This window comes from Callospermophilus lateralis, chromosome 1 (assembly GCF_048772815.1).
Source record: "Callospermophilus lateralis isolate mCalLat2 chromosome 1, mCalLat2.hap1, whole genome shotgun sequence".
NCBI classification, from domain to species: Eukaryota; Metazoa; Chordata; class Mammalia; order Rodentia; family Sciuridae; genus Callospermophilus; species Callospermophilus lateralis.
The window spans coordinates 121,084,130-121,104,289 of record NC_135305.1 but is presented as its reverse complement, the minus strand read 5'-3'; the positions used below and the strand labels follow the sequence as shown (position 1 = coordinate 121,104,289).

Below are 20,160 nucleotides of genomic sequence, written 5' to 3'. Positions count from 1 at the left end.
ATGATGGGGTTGGTGGAGGCAGGGAGCATTGGAGGATTAGAGGAACACTAGATAGGGCAAAGGGGTGGGAGGGGAAGGGAGGGAGCATGGGGGTAGGAAAGATGGTGGAATGAGATGGACATCATTACCCTAAGCACATGTATGAAGACATGAATGGTATAACTCTACTTTGTGTACAACTAGAGATATGAAAAATTGTGCTCCATATGTGTAATATGAATTATAATGCATTCTGTTGTCATATATATAACAAATTAGAATAAATTTTAAAAATTCCATCTGTTCTGCACATATACTATTTTTCCTCATCATTATTCCCCCAACAATGCAGTATAGCAATTTTTTGCATGAAATTTTGCATTGTATTAGGTATTATAAGTAATCTAGAGATAATTCAAAGTATACTGGAGGTTCTATGTAAATACATACATACACACACACACACACACACACACACACACACACACACATATAAGGAACTTGTGCATTCTCAGGTTGTCCTGGAACCAATCCCTCACCTCCCACCCTCCATCCCATCCAGTACAATTACAACAGTTACTGGGGACAATTTTATTTACATTCCAATGAGTCAGAGTAAGAATTAGGATTTTTTCCCATTCTTTCTCCAGAGAAGAAGTTTTTCTCCCTCTTTTCCAGAGAGGAGGAAACGAAACTGCCTCTCTCCTGTATATATGTAAATAGAGAAAATATATTGTTCTTTATCCATCATTTATGGGGTCTAACTGGCCACTCATGTGGACAGTTTCTATCAGCTCTCATTGCATTGACTGTGGGTCTAGAATCAGAGAACCAATGCAGCAGTGGTACTGAACCTGCTAATCTGGTTGTATCAAGAACTCTTTTCCTTGAGCTAGAAGTCTCACGTTTCTGCAGTATTCGCATATACAAATTTCATATCCACACAAGTTGGGTAAAACCCCCATGCCCTTCACATTTCTTGTCAAAATGCCTTCTGAGCAGAAATAAGCAAAACTAATGTGTGATATAGGAAATCCGTAATTTATTTGAGGGGTAATAACTAGAAAGTCAGGGCAGTAACTGTGTATGTGTGTGTGGGGGTATCTTGGGGTGCCATTCATAAGTGCTCTACCTCTGAATTACATCCCCAACCCTGTTCACCTTGTATTTCCTGATCTGGGTGCTGATTACATGGGTAAATTCCTTTCATAAAAAAAATCATCAAACTGTATACATATGACTAGTTGTTTTAATCTAGGTCATATGAGAAGCAGATGCCAAAACAGGATTAGATGTACAAAGGACTGATTGGGGAGAAACCTTGCGAATGTACCTGGCAAAGGAATGACAAGAGGCCAAGAGACCCATGAGTAGGATGCAGATCTAACCCCTGCAAAGAAGAGTGGAAAGGAAAGAAAAAGTAAGAAATGATTGCTATGTAGCAGTACAGCCAAAGTCACTCAATAGAGGAGTCTTGAGTCTCCAAGAAACAAGCCTGCCTTAGTTACCCTTGCTGTGTTTAGTTATTGGCTGAGAAATGCCCACAGAAGTGTAGCATTAACATGGTGATGGATTTTAGAGCACAGCAACTGGTATTATCAGGCTACTGTGATCCCCCCAGTTGGAAAAGACTTAAGAGATCCACTTTCTGGTCATCACAGTCTAGCCCTTGCACCCCATTTACTTCTCTGTACAAGGTCAGGGAGCAGCTCTAAGGGCTTCTCTTCCTGTGGGAAACCCTACAAAAGGGAGATTATTGGAATGAACTATCACTCCCTCCATGGCAGTTGATCCTGGGGTCCCAACTGGTATTCATCTTCTCTCTCCTGCACTATCTATACCAGATATAAATGACACTCAGCTCTCAACTTAGCAGATCTTGATGACTTACCCAATGATGTAACCCAAATCTCACATCTAAAGATCCTGAATCGTTGGTATTCCAGACTTTTTCGTGTCATGGGTATTTCATGCAGCCATTCAGAATTGAAATGGATGAAGAGAGTAGCAAGAAGGAGCTACATCACCTGGATTCCACACATATTGCCTCCTGTCCCAATTATGTAAAAGTAGCCCTAGCTATTCCTGCTGGTCAGGGTCAATTACCCTCCTGGCATGTGATTCCTTTTCATTCTAGTCTCCTTGCTTTCTTTTCTAGTACTGGGCTTAAACTCAGGGGTCTCTACCACTGAAATACATCTTCAAACCTTTTTAGTTTTTATTTTGAAACAGGGTCTCACTAAGTTGCTGAGGCTTGACTCATACTTGCTGTCATACTGCTTCAGCCTCCTGAGTAGCTGAGATTACACCATGCCTGGCTAACAGTGACTCCTTTTCAAGTCTACTGGACCTGGTTGCAAGGAAGTAAAAGCACCCAGGTGGTAATCATAATTAATAGGTTAAAGGGATCCATTCTGTGTTCCCTGGAAAAAGCATGCCACCTTTGGGGATCAGGATCTCCAATCCTATAGAACTCAGGGTTTCGGGATTGAGAAGCACAGTACCCCCCCAATGGGTCTTTGGATTAAGTGGAATGACATCCCATTTTTCAGATTATGTTCTTCTTTAAAATTTTTAAGAATTTCAAGAAAGTAACAAAGCACTGGACCAGGTACAAGGGTCTTGGTGACTGCCCTGGTCACATGCCCAGGACCACTGTGCCTGCCTCTTGTTCCCTTCATAAGCCAGCCCCTGCTGCCTTCTCAGGTCACCTCTCTCCTCTTTCCCAATCAAACCATTCATGTTCCAGAGATAATGGACTTCTCAAAGTTCTCTGAATCTTTTGAAGTTCTTGCTGCCTTTGGCCTGAGTGCTCTGCTCCTTCTTATTTGCCAGCCAATCTTCTTTTGTCCTCAGATTTTGTTGTTAATATTACAGTTCTGGGGATTGAATCCAATACCTTAGGCAAACTAGGCAAAGCAATCTATCACTGAGTGACACCCCAGCAATCCTCAGAGTCTTTATGAAACACTCTCCTCAGTCTTCTGCCCCACATACCACATGCCCCTGGCTTTCCTCAGATCTCTCTGGCGGTTCCTTCTACCTCTTTGCCAACTCACCCTCTACACCCATATCATTTCATGTTTCATTGTTTGTGGAACTGCTGGGTTTTTATTTTAAAGTAGGAAATAAGACTTTAATTGTTCAAAACGAGCATTTACCAGTACTTAATATATTTCTAAAGGGTGACTTCTATGATCATGACCTTGGGCCAGGCCACATTCATAAGGGCCTCAAATGTAAACTTTCAAAGCCTTCTCCAAATGAAGTTTGGAGGCTCCAAGAAAGAAAACACAAAAACCATTAAAACTGTATTTACTACTCAGACCATACCACCTACAACTGGTGGTTTAAAAGCTGTTTGCAATCAAACTTGTTGCTGGGGGAGGTGGGGGTTATTTCTGTTTTCCTCGATAGAAACTTGTACCACCGAGTACAAATGTCAAAGAAATATTTATGTAATTATCTATTGAGGGACAGAATATGGAATTTCCAGGTACAAATTAAAAGCTCAAATGTGTCAAATATACATTTGAAATATACCACGAATTCCGTAACCCTGCTTGGCCTTCCGTCAATTTTCTGTGCACTGCTAAGGCTCAGAAAATCGAAGTGGTTCCTCAGGTCTCTCTATCTTTGCGAGGAAAAAAGTATAATTTTCCTCTATTTTGTCCTCCCAAGTACGAAGGAACCAAAGGGAAGCCCAAGGAGACGAATCCAGCGCAGCCTCCTCTCAGTAGCTCAAGCCGGGGTCCACCAGCGCCTAGCAACCGTTGCCATGACAACCCAACTCACGTCAGGAACTACCAAGTGAATCACCCCTCTGCATCCCAGAAGGCACTGCGCTGTCTCCAGACCTTCCGCCCCCTTCCATCCCAATATGCAACGGGGCTCACATAGGCAAGCGATCATCATCAGGGTGATTATAAAAATGCCTTAATTTCATCATTTTTAAAGCGCTTAAACTACCATAACAGATTAACGGACGGGAAATATATCAAGATAATGGCCTAAATGATTTAGTTTAGAGATTTTAGTTATAATTGTCGAGGACAAAATTACACTAATTTCTTGGATTTTCACAGGCATCTTATTGGGCAGCTCTAAAGGGCTGACGGCGTGGGGTCCTTGGGGCCCTAGCGGGAGGAAGTGGAGCTGTCTGTCGGCTCCGCGATTGTCGGCCTCTCAACGTGGAGCCATGGGAGGCTTGGAGAAGAAGAAGGTGAGTGGGTGAGCGAGAGAGACACCAGGGTTCCCGGGGGATTACTAGGGGATCGCAGAGCCTACCCTCGTCTCTTTCTCCGGTCTTGTCCCTCGTGGGAACAGAAACGGTAGGATCAAGGTGACGGGAGATAGCTGCGAAAGGGGTTCCAGGATGGGCGAAAATTGCCGTATTAGTTCGGAGAACTGTGAAGTTCTTTTTTGTTGGAAGAATTGTGAGGGTTGATTTTTCTAACGTCATAACTTCACCCCTAAAGTGACATGGGCCTCCAAAAGACCCCTACCATAATTGTAGCATAAAAGCTTCTCTGCTTTTCAGCAAGATTTTTACAAAGGATGCCAGCAGGATTTTTGCAGGGAGTTCATTGTGGTGTGAAGCGCCTCTTTCTTATAAAAGGTAGGTTTGCAGTCAAGCTTGTTGCTGTGCAAAACAAAGAACAAAAAACAACAAAAAAAATTTTTTTTCTGTTTTCTTTGGTAAAAACGTACGACTGAGCATAAATCTCAAAGAATTTTCGGACCCAGAAATTAGCCCCCTCTTGACCGCTGCAGCTTAAATAAAACTGCTTTCTGCAAATTCCTGGATGTCTGACCATAGATTGTTAAATGTGTCGCGAAGGAAGCAAAGGAGGGATATGGGTGGATAATGTAAAGATGCTTATTTCAGTTAGCGTTGTCTTAGAAGCTCTCTTAAAAGCACACATTTCAGTTGAAATCTGGAAGATCAGAACACCTTGGGTGGGTTCTGGGACTTGGGAGTGTTTGGCAAGCAAGCCAGGCAGTGGAAACTAACTGCCAAAAGCTAGACATTGACATGCTTGGGATATAGGAAATAAGGGACAATGGCTTTTGGTGGGGTTGGGCAGGGGCTGCATCATGTAAGACCTGTAAGCTACAATGAAGAGCTTGGAATTTATTCTAAGACAAGTAGAAACCAAGAGTAACATGATCAAGTTTTTCAATGAGTTGTTCTTGTTGCTGAATGGAGAATCACCTCAGTGACATGAAGAGATTGGGAAGGGAATGGAGATGAGGAAAATGCACTTGGCTCTGTTGTGTCCTTTGGTTTTAAAGTTTCTGTTGCCAATTTGTTTTTAACCTAACACCCTACTGGGCATCCAGTAAGTGCTAGCTGTTGGAGCTACAAAGATAGAAGATGAAAACCTACCTTTGAGATGCAGATATGTGAATAAATCAGTATGTGCCTTTCAAGCTGTGTCAGACATTTTGGGATAGAATGGGCAGTGCTGTGTGTTGTGGAATGTTTAGCAACATTGCTGAACCGCTACCCACTAAATGTCAGTAGCATTCAACAACCAAAAATGTTTCCACCTGTTATGTTAAAATCATCCTGTAGAGAATAATTATCCCCATAACATTTAGAAGAATAAGCATGGTGATATAGATTCATGTAGCGTAGGACAATAGAAAACACTACTAATGAAATTGAACTTCTTGAAAAAATTGGGATGCTTATTTCCAGGACTTAGTATGGGCCTGACCCCAATAGACAATTAATGTATGGAGGAAAGAATGAATGGTCTGTTTCATGGTTATAGAGTTATAGACTCCTGTCTATAGGTTTTGCTTTTTTGGACCTATTGAGGAAGATCTTGCTTGGAAAGGATTCTTGTGGTTAGCATTGTAGGGTGTTTGGTACAGTGTACTACTTCTCTCTATCAGAGTTACAGAAGCGTGAGTGTGAGGCAGCATCCTAGCACTACAGATACCCAGGTGGTTGCACAAGGCAGCATGCTTCTTGGGGGCAGGTAGAGACCAGGCCTTTTGTTTTTATTGCCTCATGACATCTAGCTTAGTACTTGAACATAGTAGAGAACCAGTTATTGTGTTAAGTGAATAAGGGAAGGGAGAGGCTGTGTGGCTTAGGACATTCATTTTCAACCCAGGTGATATCCCCAAGGGAGCAAAACTTGCTTGGGTAGTATCTTAGATATTACAGTGATTGGTGGTCCCCCTCAAAGGACCATATTTTATAAGTAGATGTGTGGTACTAATATTTCATGATGTGGGGAAGAAGGGGTGATTGGTGGTAGGGGGTTATAATAGTGAGGAAGGGGGAAGGAATTGAGAGTCCTGGGTTGGTGGTTAGGTGTACAAGCTCTGGACTCAGACCTGAGTTTGAAAACCAGCCCCAACTCTGAAAAAGCTGTGTGACTTGGTAATTTATTTCACTGAGCTTATTTCTTACTCTGTGAAATGTGGGTTCTAATGGCACCCACCTCACAGATTGTGGGGATGAAATGAAATAATATGTGGAATCACTAGTTGTACTGGCTAAATTTAGAACTAGTACTAAATACTTGGTCTAGTATCTAATTTTCAGCAATCTCATAGTCCCTAGCATCATGCTGGCGACATGCTGGATATGTGTCCTCTACTGCAAATTATAAGGACAGTGCAAGAAAGCTCATTCAAACAGGTCAGCTTCCTTCCTACAGCAGTACCCATTCCAAAAGCATCTTGACTACTTATTCAGACTGATAGTTGCCTCTGGAATTGGGTCCAGAGTTCAATGTCAGTCACTTCCATTGTTGCTAATGGAGAATTGTTTTTTTCCCTCCCCAAGTATGAACGAGGCTCTGCCACCAACTACATCAGTCGAAACAAAGCCCGGAAGAAACTGCAGCTGAGCTTGCCTGACTTCAGGTAGGGTTGGAGAGGAATGGAGTAGGGGTCTTTGGGGAGCATCAACAGTGAACTGCATAGTGAAAACTCAGCTGCCTCTGCCTGGAATTCTGGTATTCCTCCTTTTTCTTTAATGAACTGTGCTTTGCCAGGTGTGGTCTGACGGGAAGCTGGAGGAAAACTTTGTTTTCAGAATGGGCTGCTGGGTCTTTGCCTCTTACTCCCTCCCTTCTGGCAGGAGAGACCCCTGATCCTGACAGCCTGTGGGCCCTGTTATTGGGCTGACCTTGATCTCTGCAGCCTCCTCTGGCCCACTTTTAGTGCTTTACATGTGCTCAGTTCTTTCTGACCTTATGGTCTTCATGCAAACTCTTAAATGTTCATCCCTCTACCTTTTATATGGCTGAAAAATTTATTTCTTAGGCAGGCCTTTCCTAACTTAGGTGTCTGACAGCTCCTGTCAATATCCTGTTTGCTGCTGGGCACAGTGGTACATGCCTATAATCCCAGCAACTCTGCATGCTGAGGCAGGAGGATCACAAGTTTAAGACCAGCTTGGACAACTTAGTGAAACCTTGTCTCAGAAAAAATAAGCACATAAAAATAAAGTAGCTTAGGAAAAAAGTAGCTCAGTGGTGGAGTACCCTGAATACCAAAAAAGAAAGAAAGGGGAAGGGGAAGGGAAGAAAAATCCTGTTTGTTTCCATTATGGTACTTGTGGCAGTCTGCATTATGTATTCATGAACTTGGGATCATCAGACTCCTATAGTAGGATGTGAGCTTCTTCTTCTTCTTTTTTTTTTTAATATTTTTATTTGTTGTTGATGAATTTTTTTTTTAAAATTTATTTGTACATGGTGCTGAGAATCGAACCTAGGGCGTCACACATGGTAGGCAAGCGCTCTACCGCTGAGCCACCACCCCAGCCCAAGGATGTGAGCTTCTTAAGGGAAGGGTCCTTAAGCACTGTTGATTTCCAGACCCAGCAGTGGCTGTTACTTCTCACAATTTTTTAATTTAATTTTTTCTTTTTTAGTTGTAGTTGGACACAATACCTTAATTTTATATATTTATTTTTATATGTTGCTAAGGATCGAACCCAGTGCCTCACACGTGCTAGGCGAGTGCTCAACCCCAGCCCCTGTTTCTCACCTTTATTGACATGATGAATGGTTTCTGTTTTACAGGCGATTATGTATCCTGAAGGGCATTTATCCCCATGAGCCCAAACATAAGAAGAAAGTTAACAAGGGCTCCACAGCAGCCCGAACTTTTTACCTTATCAAAGACATCAAGTTTCTCCTCCATGAACCCATTGTCAACAAGTTCCGGGAATACAAGGTGAGGCCTGGTCTCTAGTATCTGGATGGATCCTCATTGTAGCTCTGTGACTCATAACTGTGACTTTGGGCAAATTGCATACTCTCTCTGAGCAACCCTGTATAAAAGCAACCCTGTATAAAACCCTTTCCATTCTACCTTAAAATGATGTCACAGGAATTCACTGAGATTACATGTTTAGAACATTTGCACAGAACCTTGAAAATGATTAGTGCTTTACCTGTTAACAGTTTTCTCTGATTCTGAAAAAAATCAAATTTTTTTGCTCCAGAGCCAAAGATGGTACTTTTTATGCCCAAGGAAACAGCCTTGATTCTGGTTCCTTGAGATTGTTCCCATGAGACAAAGGCTTCCATTCCACAGATAGATATTTTTAAATGCTCACATGCCACCAGGGGACCAGAAAGTTAATTCTACCAAAAGTCCAGAGAATTGAAAGACTCCCTTGTGCTGCCAGCAGAGCCTGACTGAAGAGTGGGGTGCCATCTGGTGGCCCACAGGGAACAGGGCAGCAGTTGTTGATAGGTTTTGTAGCTTCATAAACTCACTGTGTAAGAAGTGGACCCATGTGGGAGATGGCTATTTCAGAGTTGCTATTTATACTCTCAGATAATGTTTGAGCTTCTGAGGGATGCTGGGGCCTGAACAGAAGTCTTAGAGTGAAGACATCTGTTGACTTGGCCCCATGATTAGCCTTGGCTACCCTTTTCTGGATGACTCAGTACTACACATGAACCCACAAATGGTTTATGCCAGTGCAGACAGAAGTTGGGAACAAAGGCCAGCCTTTCTGACCTACCTCAATGACAGGTCACTTGTTCTTTCTTTTTAATTGAAAAATGAGACTGATATGCCTTGCCTTCTTCCCATGTGAACATACTGTGTCAGCACATTTTTTTGTGGTTATCCCTATGCCTTGTCAAGAGGGGTGCGTGGTTGAGCTCTGGTCATTATCATAGTCATTATCCATTATCATTTAGTCTACTGTTCCATGGAGTTGACTGTAGTGCAAATCCTGGGCTGAGAGGATTGATTGCACAGGCGCACAGCATGGCTAGCTAGGAGGTAGTGAGTTCTTCAACCCTGCATATCCATCTTCCATGGCTTTACCATCAGTTGTCCCTTTCTCTCTTCCAGATATTTGTTCGGAGGCTTCGGAAAGCCTATGGGAAGAGCGAGTGGAACACTGTGGAACGCTTAAAGGACAATAAGCCCAGTTATAAACTTGACCATATCATCAAGGAGCGGTGAGTTGGTGCCCCTGAGAACCCTGCTGTCTGTTTGTCACTGCTAGGCTCAGTCATAGCACTGAGGATACAGTGGCAGACAAACTCAAGATCCTGCTCACAGAGCTTGCCTCCTTTGGGAGTAGGCAGACCAAAAAGCAGACTGATAATTCACTATTATAATGATTTAAGTTGCACTGAATGCCACAGGGAAGGTATGTTAGTTATACCTTTGCCAGGAGGTCTGCCTGAAGGGAGTATTTCAGCCAACAAGAGGAAGCTTGTTCCAAGTAGAGACAACAGCAAGTACAAAGGCCCCATGGTAAGAGAGCTCTGGACTGCACGTGGGGTATGTGATGAGAATCAGAGGCATCACAAGACCCTCTGGGTTTATCCATTTCTCGCCCAGACTTCTCATTTCTGAGGAATTCAGCGGCTAAATCAATGATCTTTTTGACTACATCCCCATTCGGCCCCTTTTAACTTTTATTTTGAGACAGAGTCTCACTTCCACAGTTGGGCTGGGATGCTTTTGGTTTCTAGAGAGTAGAGATCAAGGTTACAGCTAATACCCTATAATGTCCAAAATAGTCTCCACAACACAGAACAGTCTAGTCCAAAATGCCAGTAGTGGTAAAGTAGATAAACCCTGGACTAATGAATGTCAGTCTTTTCTGATTTGATGGCCCAGGCACACTTAGCTCCAGAATAGATAGGCTTGTCTTCATACAGGTTCATTTATGGGCTATCACTGGAAGGGCCCTGGACTAGGAACTAGACAACTTGTGTTCTCACTCCATCACTGTGGACCCATGAGCTGGTCAATCAGAGAACTATTCTTGCTCAGGGACTCTGAGCAAGTTCTTGTCACTAACAGAAAGATGATGTTAGTTCCTGTCCAGCCTATAACACAGCTGTTAATGTGGAATAGATTTTTTAAAAACATACAAGAGCTAGGCATAGTGGCACACACCTGTAACCCCAGTGACTTGGGAGGCTGAGGCAGGAGTATTGAAAGTGTGAGTCCAGCCTCAGCAACTAAATGAAGCCCTAAGCAACTTAGTGAGACCTGTCTCAAAATAAAAAAGGGCTGGGAATGTGGCTTAGTGGTTGAGTGCCCCTGGGTTCAATCCCTGATATCAAAAATAAAAAAAGAAGTGCCTGGAGATGACTAGTGCCCTTTCTACGAAGGGCCTTGGTGTTGGGTTTGTCTGCAAGGTAGAGAGTTAGGAAACTGGGGTGCCAGAGGATCTTGATTGAGGTTCCTGCCTCTGCACCAAGAACCCAAATAGCTCTTCAACTGTTTCCTCACTACACATCCCTCTTCAGACCTTTTCCCCTGTCTTGGCCTGGATTTGTAGACCTGGTAGACCTCTCTTGACTTATTGCCCTTCAGAGTCATGAAATACCAAAGCTCTTCCAAAGGAAGCTTCCTGGAAGGTGATTTGGGTGCCAGAAACTCTGTGAACTGCTTTTGTTGGGGATGGAGGCTTGAAACCCTGCCCAGGGCATTTTAAGGAAATTATAAGGACCCAGGGTTTTTTGTTTATTTTGTGTTAGAATCAGATTTATCTTTTTTTCCCCACATTTTAAAATTGTTGCATTGTACTTGTACATAATGGTGGGATTTGTTAGTTGTGTGTACATGCACACAATATAGCAATATAATTTGAAAGGGTCCAGTTTTAAAGCAATAGTCTGGTCTAGCAATGTCATTTTCAGATAAAGCTGGGTCTGAATGATGCCAACTGACCTGCCCAAGGTCAGTGGGACTTATTTGCCCAACACAATGGGACTTATTTGTGGTACAGTTTTCTCTATTCCCTGCACCCCAGACCCTCAGCTTGACAGCCATACAGTGGTAGATCTCTCCCAAGTTGACCTCTTCTCATCAGTTTCCTCATTTCCCACAGAATTCCTAGAAATATGTTCTTGCTCTTCCTGGCCCAGATCTCAATTCCAGCATTTTACCCACAGTTCTAATTGGTTCTAACTGATTTTTTCAACTAGACAGGTCTGGGCGATATGAGCAAGGACGACAGCCCATTCTGGTGACCTGTGACCAGGCCTAGACACAGATGCTGCTGAGGGAAGCAACCCCATCTGGCTTCCCAGCCTACTAGGGCAGCTTCCATTTTTCCATTTTCTACTGTGGATCTCCCAATAAATTTTCTTTGAACTAAAGGTTCTACCTTCAAAAAGAGAGAGCCACTAACTCATTCTGCTGTCGTTCACAACAAAATATGAAAGTGGTCAAGGCTGGGTATTTGGTGTCTCCCACTGGGATTTCCCTGGTCCTCAGAGCTCTATGGGCACATTCTGGTTCAGTGCTTCTTAGGGCTGTTCCTAGGGCTGTATCTGGCTATCAGGAAGCTGGTGTAGCCATATTAAGAGGTGGCAGTGGTAAGACCTGTTTGGGGAACATGGCTCTGGGGTAGCTGACAGGGTAGAACAAAGAGGCCAGGACCCCTTTAGAGTCTAGCTGAATGAGCTCATGAGCTCTGCTCTCATGGCCCTGCAGGTACCCCACATTCACTGATGCTCTGCGGGACCTGGATGATGCCCTATGCATGTGCTTCCTCTTTTCTACCTTCCCACGAACAGGCAAGTGCCATGTGCAGACCATTCAACTATGCCGCCGGCTTACTGTAGAATTCCTGCACTATATCATCACTGCCCGTGCTCTGCGCAAGGTGAGCCCTTAGGATCCTTCCCTTGGCCCCTCCCCTGTCACCTGAAGGTTTTCACCGTGCTGTCTGTTCCCTCTCCTCTAGGTCTTCCTGTCCATCAAAGGCATTTACTACCAGGCTGAAGTGCTGGGGCAGCCCATCGTGTGGATCACACCCTATGCCTTCTCCCATGATGTGAGTATGTCTGTGGGGAGGGGTTTGTGCTAGCTCCTACACTGATGTCCATGTAAGATTGGTAAGGAGTGGGGCAGAGTCTAGCACTTGCTGGGCTCCTAATTAATGCCTGCTGGTGGGGAGTGGAGTGGGATGGGTGAGAAGTGTGTCACACAGAGCAGTAGCACTCTTCATCACTTGGTCCATCTTAGAATTTTCAGTGTGATATATATACTCAAGACCTGAACATTAATCATAATTAAGAAGAGGCGCCTCCAAGCCTGCCCAGCTCCAGCACATACCGCCGCCCAGATGACATTGGATATGTTCACTTCTTTGTGCTTCCACTGTCAGCCTTGCAAATAAGATTTAAGGGAGGAAAAAAACTTGAAAGGGCCTGGTATTTGGCTCTTTGGGGTCAAATGAACAGTGAGCAGCTCTGGAGGTCGTGTCTGTTGCCCGAAAGGTAGCAGAGCCTCATCCCCTCTCTGCTATAGGTAACCAGAGTTATTGGCCTTTCCCTCTTTCCCTCTTCATCTGTCCTATCTTATTCCTTTCCTCCTTCCTGCCTTCCTCTTTGGCTCTCTCTGTCCTTTCTTCTCTCTGATGTCCCACCCCCAAGCTGCTTTACTTCTGCCCTTCCTCCTCTGCCTCATTCCTCCCATAGCCTGGAGGACAGAGTGATGCTGGGGAAGGGAAATGCCAGAGAAGCACTTAGCACATGACACTACCTCTTGCTGATCTTTCTTTAAGTCTTGGGAATTATTGAAAGGGCCTTACTGAGAGGAAATCCTGGTTTTGCCTCTGTGGAGGCATTGTTAGCTTCTAGTCTTCCATGTTGGTTGGTCTTAGTTGGTGTTGCAGATGATTTCTTGGTTCTGTGTCCTGCACTTGGCCATCTTCCTGCTTGTTCAGTGAGCAGGAACTGGTTCCTCCATAAAGAGCAGAAGTAGCAGCCTGGCTGTGCTGAGCTTCCTGCTGGGTTATCATGTGCTGTAGCATGAGCCAGGGGCCGCCACCACTCCCCCCCCACCCCCTTCTTGTAGTGCAAGGGCTGGAACCTGTTCCGACTGCAGTACAGTGTGTTGGTGCTTGGTGGTATGGTTGCAGGCTGTGGGTGAGACAGGCTTGGCCTTTAACAGTCCCTATTCCCACTTCCTGGGGTTCTAGCTTGGGCAACCAGTTATTGACCCTTCCCTCTTTCCCTCTTTATCCGTCCTGTCTTCTTCCTTCCTGCCTGCCTTCCTCTTTGGCCCTCTCTATCCTTCCTTCTCTCTGATGTCCCACCCCCATGCTGCTCAGACTGGTCTTTGTGTGCCCTCCTGAGTGGTGAATAGGGCCCTGTGGAAGACCAGCCTCCACACAGCTGGCCCTGGGGGAAGGGCATGGGCCACCCATTCCTCCTCCTTCCTTGGCCAGCTTGCTTCCTGGGTTGTAGTAGGGGCCCTGGTATGCCTTTCCTCAGAGTAGCCAGTGCTGGGTGCACAACTGTGGGACTCAGAGTGGTAACAGTAGTGGGGGCAAGGCATGCCGTAATGTGGAAAATGAGGTTGGTGACCACATTTCCACCAGGCAGACCCTCCACGCCACAGGTCACTGCCTGGCAGCTAGATGGAGGAACAACTCAAAGAGTTATGGGCACACCCATGATAGAGGGGATATTGTGATCATTACCAGTTTTGCCATTTCTTAAAAATTCTTCTATGTTGCAGGGGGTTGGGTTGGCCTCCCTGGATTTAGAGGGTGGGACCATTTGAGACTTTAGGTATTTTGGTCCTTGTTTTAGATCAACTTCTCAAGGGCAGAGATAAGTCCCTTCCACGTCTCCTGCTTATTGAGTTGGTAGTTTGTGAGGGTGGCTGTGCCTCTGTCTCTAAGCAAGTAGTTACTCTGCCTGTTATTTTCCAAGAGCTCTTAGGGTGCCAAGCTGGGCTAGCAGCCCCAGCAGCCCCAGCCTATTCTTAGGTCCTCAGGCTATGCTTTTGTATGCTCTTGCCAGGGTGTACTTTGGCCTAGTTCTACCTACCTACTATCTGTCCCCACCTGGCTTTGGACTTTCCAGGGCACCTTTGACTGGGCTGTAGACTATTCTGGCCTCAGAGTATTACCTTCCTTGTGCTCATAGCTGGCCCTGGAGCAGACATATGACAGATTGTGGGGTGGGTGATAGAGAAGGCTTGACCTCTGTCCAGGTTGGGAAAGGTGGTCTTTTCAAGGACACAAGTCTGCACTGAGACTTGAGGGATGAAAGGGAGACCTGGGGGCAGGGGCAAGGAAGGGCCAGCCAGTCATGGGAATAGCATGGTCCAGTTTTTATTTTCTTATTCCTGGCTCCTCCTCTATCACATAGTGGTTTGGGAAACTCTTGGGACCCCTATCCAGAGCTGCATTTATTCCCAGAATGCTCTTTATAGGGGTGTGGGTGTACTGCTGATGCCTCTCCTGTGCCCCCCTAGCACCCAACAGATGTGGACTACAGAGTCATGGCCACCTTCACTGAGTTCTACACCACCTTGCTGGGCTTTGTCAACTTCCGCCTCTATCAGTCCCTCAACCTCCACTATCCCCCAAAGGTAGGGCCCCAGCCCTTCTCTCCCCATATGAGTGAGGGGTCATGGGTATCCTTTTCTCTCTAACCTTCCACTTGCACTCAGCTCGAGGGTCAGGCCCAAGCAGAGATGAAGGACAGTGAGGGCGTCTATGCATTGGACTCTGAGAGCTCTATGGAGGTGAGAGAGATTTCAGGGACGTTATCCCTACATCTCCCCAGAAGGGTGGTTCCTGTCCCCAACATGTCTGGGGTTGTAGTGGGTGGGGTGGGTGGTCTTGGCTTGCCCTCAGATCCTGGACCCATAGGTGGTCCAGAGGTGTTGCAGTTCCCCCTTCCCACCCTGGCCACTCATTTAGACAAGGTCCCCTACTTGCGAGTAAGCAGCCCTGCTTCTATCCTTTAGAAACTAGCAGCTCTCAGTGCCAGCCTCGCCCGTGTGGTGGTACCTGCCACAGAGGAGGAGGCTGAAGTGGATGAATTTCCTGCTGATGGGGTGAGCATGGCACTTCCTTCTAGAATGGCAGTGGGACAAGGAATGGGGGCCAACATCTGGAAGCTGTAGGATCTAAAAAGAAGCTAAGGAGGGGGTTTTCTCCAGTCCCTGCCCTCTAGTTGTGTTGGTGTCTCTGGTGATGGCAAGGTCTGGTTCCTCCTTGGCAGGAGATGGCAGTGCAGGAAGAGGATCGCAGGAAGGAACTGGAGGCACAGGAAAAGCACAAGAAGCTCTTCGAGGGCCTAAAATTCTTCCTGAATCGTGAGGTACCCCGTGAGGCTCTGGCCTTCATCATCAGGTAGGAGGGCTCTCAGGTTGGCCCACAGCACTGGCCCTGCCACAGTCTGGTCTTGGTTCTACCCATCAGTAACATCAGATGGTGTATTTTCACTTTTTACAAATTAGTGCTTAGAGATTACTCAGCATGGCACTGAAGCACATAGGAAGCATTCAACCAAGGGCAAAGCTGCCATCAGGGTATTACCAGTCAAGGTCCCTCATGGACCAAGACTGGAAGTGTCTGTCTAGATCTGGAGTGGGACAGGGCAGGTGTATCGTAGAGGGGTAAATTTATAGATCAGGTGGCCAGTGAGTCTAGGGCAAGCAACTCATACCTGGGGATCCTTTTGGGCTCTCCTTGTGCCTCTAGGAGTTTTGGGGGAGACGTGTCCTGGGACAAGTCTCTGTGCATTGGAGCCACCTATGATGTCACAGACTCCTGCATTACCCATCAGATTGTTGACCGACCTGGACAGCAAACCCCTGTCATTGGCAGGTAAGCCCCCAAGACCCTGCTTTACATTTTAGGAAAGTTCTATCTTAAAGGCCCTTGGAATGCAGTGGGGCCTCAGGTTGCTGCCTTGTGACCTGTCTCTGCTGGCCACTCTACTAGGTACTACATACAGCCACAGTGGGTGTTTGACTGTGTGAATGCCCGACTCCTCCTCCCTGTGGCAGAATACTTTCCTGGGGTGCAGCTGCCCCCACACCTTTCACCTTTCGTGTCTGAGAAGGAAGGAGATTACATCCCACCTGAGAAGCTTAAGCTGCTGGCTTTGCAGCGGGGAGAGGACCCAGGTGAGTGAAAGAGTACTGGGTGGCAGAGTGGATGGGCTCCTTTGGATGGTCTGGGCCCCTGGGCATGACTGTCCATTTCCCTTTACTGTAGAGTTGGCAAGCAGGGAACAGGGCAGAACAGAGTGGAAAGCCCTTTGAACCTATCTTTGGAGTAAGGCATAGGAGAAGGGGACATTTGTATCTTAACAGTCAAGTGTTACTTGATTCATTCAGATGAACTGAGCAGAAAGATCTGGGGTTGTCATCAGTCTTCATGTAGAAAGTGACTGAGTTCAGGAGTGGGACTTGGAGTGTCCTTTGAGGGCAGCTGGGGCTTTGGAGAGGAGTCAGAGGGGGCTACAGTGAGGAAAGCCTTGAACTGTCTTTGGAATATCTGCAGATGGCAGGTCAGAGGGTGGTGCTTGGGGCCTGTCCTCACCTGGCAAGAGAAAGCAGATTCCTACCTGCTGTTTGTAGGAAACTTGGAAGAGACTGAAGAGGAAGAAGAGGAGGAGAAAGAAGAGGAAGAAGACATTGAAGATGATGACAATGAAGGGGGAGAAAATGAAGAAGAGGAGGAAGATGTGGAGGCTGCTTCAGAAAAGGAGGAAGAGGCCCATCTGGCAGCCCTGGAGGACAAGAGGATGGAGGCAAAGGTATGGCAATGCTAGACTGGGGCACTGTCTGGGAAGCAGCCCCGCTTGCTTGGAAGGGCAGGAGCCAAAGGACCTATACCCATGAGCACCCACTCTCTGTCCTCAGAAGCCCATGGTGATGGCAGGCACTGTGAAACTGGAAGATAAGCAACGACTGGCCCAAGAGGAGGAAAGTGAAGCCAAGCGTCTGGCTATTATGATGATGAAGAAGCGGGAGAAGTACCTTTACCAAAAGATCATGTTTGGCAAGAGGCGCAAAATCCGAGAGGTAAGTTGCTCTTGTCACTTGAGACTTGGGTGTGTCCACCACAGGTAACTGTGAGGTGAACTCAGAGGCTGGTGGGCTGTCCTCGGAAACAGCACTCTGGGTCACTCCTATCCTTTTCCTGAAAACCACACTCAGGGATTTCATCCCCTTCCTGTTCCCAGCTGTTTCTGAATCTCAGATATGGGAACAGAGCTATCCCAGCTGACTTGGGAGGTTTTTGTTAAGCTTTATTTTCTTGTTCACAAAGCCACATATGCTCATTTAAAAAAAGAAAAAAAAAATGTGCAGCCATAACTGAGTGATAGATGACACAGTAATAGATCATTCCTGCGCCCCGCAGGTTTCTCTTGTGCACATAACCTTAGGGAAGCAGCATTCTATGTATAGATTGTTTTAGTTTGATTTTTTCATTTAATCATAATGTGGACTTCATGACATTGTGCACCACAAAAACCTGCCTCCTACTGATGGGATTATTTTTTTCCTATTTTTCAGTCATTCTCAGTAAATATCCCTGAGCAGGTCCCTTACCTTCTCAGAATATTTCTGCAGTTTAATTTTTATTTCATTTATTTGTTTGTTTGTTAGTTTATTTATTTATTTGTAGTGCTGAGAATCAAACCCAGAAGGGGAGGATTGGGGTGGCTCACTCAATTCTATGTCTCAAGACACGTGAGACTGGTGCTCTACACTAAGCCATACCTCCAGCCCTGCAGTCTAAATTCTTAGTAGCATAATTGCATAGTTGTCAAATACCTATTGCCTAGTGGTCTCTGGGAAGACTTCCCTTTGCACCCTCCTTGCCGTCTAGTTGAAGTTTGAAAGGTGTCAGACTTGGCTTTCAAGGGTGTTCTCAAAGTACAGGAGTTTATAACTAAAGATTTGTGGACCCATAAAATAATAAAGAGTTGTAAAGGCAAGGGGGAAGGTCTATTTTCTTACCCTTAGGTAAATCAGATATTTTCCCATGGTAATTTGCTTGTCAGCTTTGCTTTTAAGAGGTAACCCGGAGCTAGGGTTGTGGTTCATTGGTAGAGTGCTCGCCTCGCATGTGTGCGGTCCTGGGTTCGGTCCTCAGCACCACATAAAAATAAATAAATAAAATGAAGAGGTAACCCTATGTAGGAGGAGGGCGATCCCCTTCCCCTGTCTTCCCTTACTCCCAAGTTCCCATCCCCAGCCTTACCTCTCCCTTCCTCCTCACAGGCTAACAAACTGGCAGAGAAGCGGAAAGCCCACGACGAGGCTGTAAGGTCTGAGAAGAAGGCCAAGAAGGCAAGGCCTGTTTGAGTGCCAATGGAGGCCATGTTCTGGCAGCTGGAGAAGACAGTGACAGGCCAAGGGACTGCTTTTTATTCCCTTCCTTCTCCCTGACAGCCCTGATGTCCTTTCACTCTGACAGGGTTTATGGGCAGCCCTGGCCTCCTTGGATGAAGCTTTCTGCTGGTGGCTGGGCAGAGAGAGGTTCTTGAGCCTGATTGGCCCCTTCACTTGCTGCCTCTGTTTTCCTTGGCAACCCCCACCATATATCGACCTGTGATTCTCAGAGTGCTGTGATAGGGTGAAGATGGGGGAACTTTTGTTATTTTGTTATTAAACACTGAAATTTGGCAATCAATTGGTTCTATATTCAGGAGCCTTCTGGGATTGGAGAAGGGCCACCTGGCACTCTGTACTATAAGCTGGGCCAACCCTGGTTGTTGACCAAGTTGGACCCAGGCATACTCAGAACTCTGAATGTCCTAGGACCCCTCCAGTTCCAGGGATTCCAGAAGGGAGCCACAGAGTTTCTGGGCATGGTTCACATTCCAGCCCAGGCACTTTGTCTCTGTGAACCTGCTTCCTTGTAAGTTAGAGTGGAAGTTCTGGAGCATTCCTATGTTGCAGGGTGAGTGGTAACTAGAGAGACAAGTGTCATTTGTTTAGTAAGTGCTTGATGAACATGAACTGTGATTTTCATAACTTTCTACTGGAGCTGGTAGGGAAGGTGAAAGCCAGTGCCTGAGGATGATTGGGGGAGGAGGGACTGATGACAGGTACACCTCTAGCTTTCCATTGTGGGTTGGTAGGTAGAACGGCCCACTGAGGCCACTTCTGGTAACCTAACCTGTGACCCTTGTGGGCCTGTCTTAATAGCTTTCCATCTGACCTGCCAATGCCCAGGGGGACATCCCTTGCTTGGGATTATTCATGTGTCATGACAGCCAGAGCCAGAACTCTGAGCTCTGGATGCTTACACTCTCCAGCACAGCCTCCCACTGCTGCTTCTGGTGGACTGATTATTATCAGGAGCAGGAGCTAGGTTGGGGAAGAGTGGGTTTGGAACTGGCTCCATGCTCCCAGGATTTAGGCATCTGAAGGCCTTGATCTTCTGCCTATCATGTGTTGGCTCTATAGGGGGAGAATGTTTCTGGGGGTAGTGGCTGCAGACCCAACATGTGCCAGGGGAAGAAAACTTGGCAGGCCCTGGCTTAGGGGGTAGAGAACCCAGGGCCCACATTGGCTGGACCTCGCTGGGTGTAGAAGGAGAGGGCTATGTTGCATGCCCACTCTGGCATGCCCATGGCAGCAGGGGTGTGGTGGGGGTTGCTTCCAGGGTCAAGGCTTCTGGAGCTAGAGTCTACAGCTCCAGGGACTGAGTAAGGCCTGGCTGGGTGCATGTGCATCCTAGTGCTACAAGGTCGAGGGCAGGCCCAATGGAAAAATGCCTGGCAGTCATGCTGATGTGGAATTTTCCCCATTCCAGAATTGCCCAGAAATGTCGGGGGCAGTGGGACTTTGACGTGGTCCATGCTCTACTGGGTGGCCAGCTGGTTTTGTACTGCCCACAGTGGAGCCAAGAATTTCTAGTTCTGGCCAGGCAGTAGTCCCCATCTTTGG

At 46.3% G+C, this 20,160-nt stretch overlaps 1 protein-coding gene across 1 annotated transcript; it reads left to right on the top strand.

Annotated features, from left to right (window-relative positions):
• The first annotated feature begins 4,113 nt into the window (after positions 1 to 4,113).
• Positions 4,114 to 18,898, top strand: Pes1 (pescadillo ribosomal biogenesis factor 1). Its single transcript, XM_076837738.2, has 15 exons — positions 4,114 to 4,201; positions 6,788 to 6,867; positions 8,034 to 8,187; positions 9,325 to 9,434; positions 11,935 to 12,106; positions 12,188 to 12,277; positions 14,713 to 14,829; positions 14,911 to 14,985; positions 15,211 to 15,300; positions 15,468 to 15,598; positions 15,950 to 16,075; positions 16,193 to 16,377; positions 16,834 to 17,012; positions 17,119 to 17,280; positions 18,487 to 18,898. The coding sequence occupies exons 1-15, from the start codon at positions 4,178 to 4,180 to the stop codon at positions 18,568 to 18,570; spliced, it is 1,779 nt and encodes a 592-aa protein (XP_076693853.2). The 5' UTR covers positions 4,114 to 4,177; the 3' UTR covers positions 18,571 to 18,898.
• The last annotated feature ends 1,262 nt before the right edge of the window (positions 18,899 to 20,160 follow it).

Coding starts and splice junctions, on each gene's coding strand:
- Pes1 (XM_076837738.2), top strand. CDS start 4,178: ATGGGAGGCTTGGAGAAGAAGAAG. Junction 9,435..11,934: donor GACCATATCATCAAGGAGCG/GTGAGTTGGTGC, acceptor ATGGCCCTGCAG/GTACCCCACATTCACTGATG. Junction 12,107..12,187: donor CTGCCCGTGCTCTGCGCAAG/GTGAGCCCTTAG, acceptor CCTCTCCTCTAG/GTCTTCCTGTCCATCAAAGG.